This window comes from Aphanomyces invadans (assembly GCF_000520115.1).
Source record: "Aphanomyces invadans strain NJM9701 unplaced genomic scaffold supercont1.215, whole genome shotgun sequence".
NCBI lineage: Eukaryota > Oomycota > Saprolegniomycetes > Saprolegniales > Verrucalvaceae > Aphanomyces > Aphanomyces invadans.
Genome location: NW_008580360.1, coordinates 1 through 1,309, shown reverse-complemented (window position 1 = coordinate 1,309; position 1,309 = coordinate 1). Strand labels below are relative to the sequence as shown.

Genomic DNA, 1,309 nt, shown 5'->3' with positions numbered 1-1,309 from the left:
CCGTCTAACAATGGACTAATGCTCAAGAAAAGTGTGTTTTTGTCAATTAATTGCTGTTCTTGGCTATCCATGCATCGCGCGCTGGTCCACGAAGCGCCATAAAAATGGTCGCATTGAATCCTTGTCCCATCATATCAGCCAGATTTGCGAGAACGCTGCCGTCCAAATGGCTGTAGTTCTGAATGAGGCAATCAATCGTTTGCGTCACTCTGTCGCGTGGGTCTTGCTGGTGTTTGCCTTGGATGCTAGGACGTCCACCAACTTCGAAATTGCATCGCCAATCACGGCACCAGCGCTTCGACGGTCCCTGTTTACCCTCTGCTTGAGATTCTTTGGTGGAGGAGATGCGTCGTTGGTGCTGCTGTCGGAGTTGTCGTAATCTTTGGACATGTCTACACGCGTTCGACGTCCTATGCCACCGGTCGCTTGTACCACGGCACTGTGTGAAGACGCTGTTTCATTGCCGCTGTTGTCACGTTGCTCGATGGAGCCCAGTGGCATCGAAGAAAATCGCCCGTCCAGGTACGCTCCGTCGAGCAGGATGGCCAATTTTTCGTAGAGCGGAAACGGTGTGAACCGAAATTTCTTGCATGATGGGCTTGCCTAGACATAGAAGGTCAGATGAGTCCCTGTTAAGTAAGTACCTTGAGAACAGCAGCCCAGACGTCATCTGGTGCAGTAGGCAGGCCCAGCTCTTCGTTCCACCCAAACCCAGAGTTGTCCCGTAAGTACTTGACGTCTTTGTATTCACGCTTGAGCTATACGTTGTTAGAAGTGCTTCAAGTCATATATCACGTACGCAGTCGAGTCGTGACTTCACCTTCAACGAGTGGTACGAGGTGCCAAAGCGCTCGTTGAATGCCGCTGTCACTTCGACCCACGCTTCCTTCTTGTATCCGGAGTCAGATCGCTTGCCTTTGGCTAACGTAAGAGACCAATTAATTGTGCACGGACCAATTGTTTGTGCTCCAAAACCAACCAATCCGAGAGCGTAAAAATGTCGCGGCAAATCCTCTATAATATCATACGGCACTTGTCAATTGGCGCCACGATGGCACGTCCACGGCTCCGGTACAAACGCAAGGACTTGGACGATGCCGTCCGTCGTGTGTTGGACGGTACTAGTGGGAAGCAAGTGTCAAGTGTCACACATATACCTTACAATACACTGATGATGCATGTTCGCGCTGAGAAGGCCGGAAAGGACCGCGCGCGACGGCGTCCTGGTCCGAAGACTGCGCTACCAAAGAGTTGCGAAGATGATCTTGTTTCCTGGATCGCGGCAATGCAACGTGATGGATACCCTCTC

The 1,309-nt window shown here is 51.4% G+C and overlaps 1 protein-coding gene across 1 annotated transcript; it reads right to left on the bottom strand.

The window, feature by feature from the left end:
- Positions 1-204: 204 nt before the first annotated feature.
- On the bottom strand, positions 205-921 carry H310_15195 (hypothetical protein; the record flags this gene model as incomplete). The annotated part of the gene is made up of 5 exons (XM_008883180.1): positions 205-261; positions 316-392; positions 441-603; positions 645-758; positions 800-921. Coding segments are annotated over 5 exons (533 nt in total), but the record flags the coding sequence as incomplete, so codon positions are not given.
- Between the last annotated feature and the right edge of the window lie 388 nt (positions 922-1,309).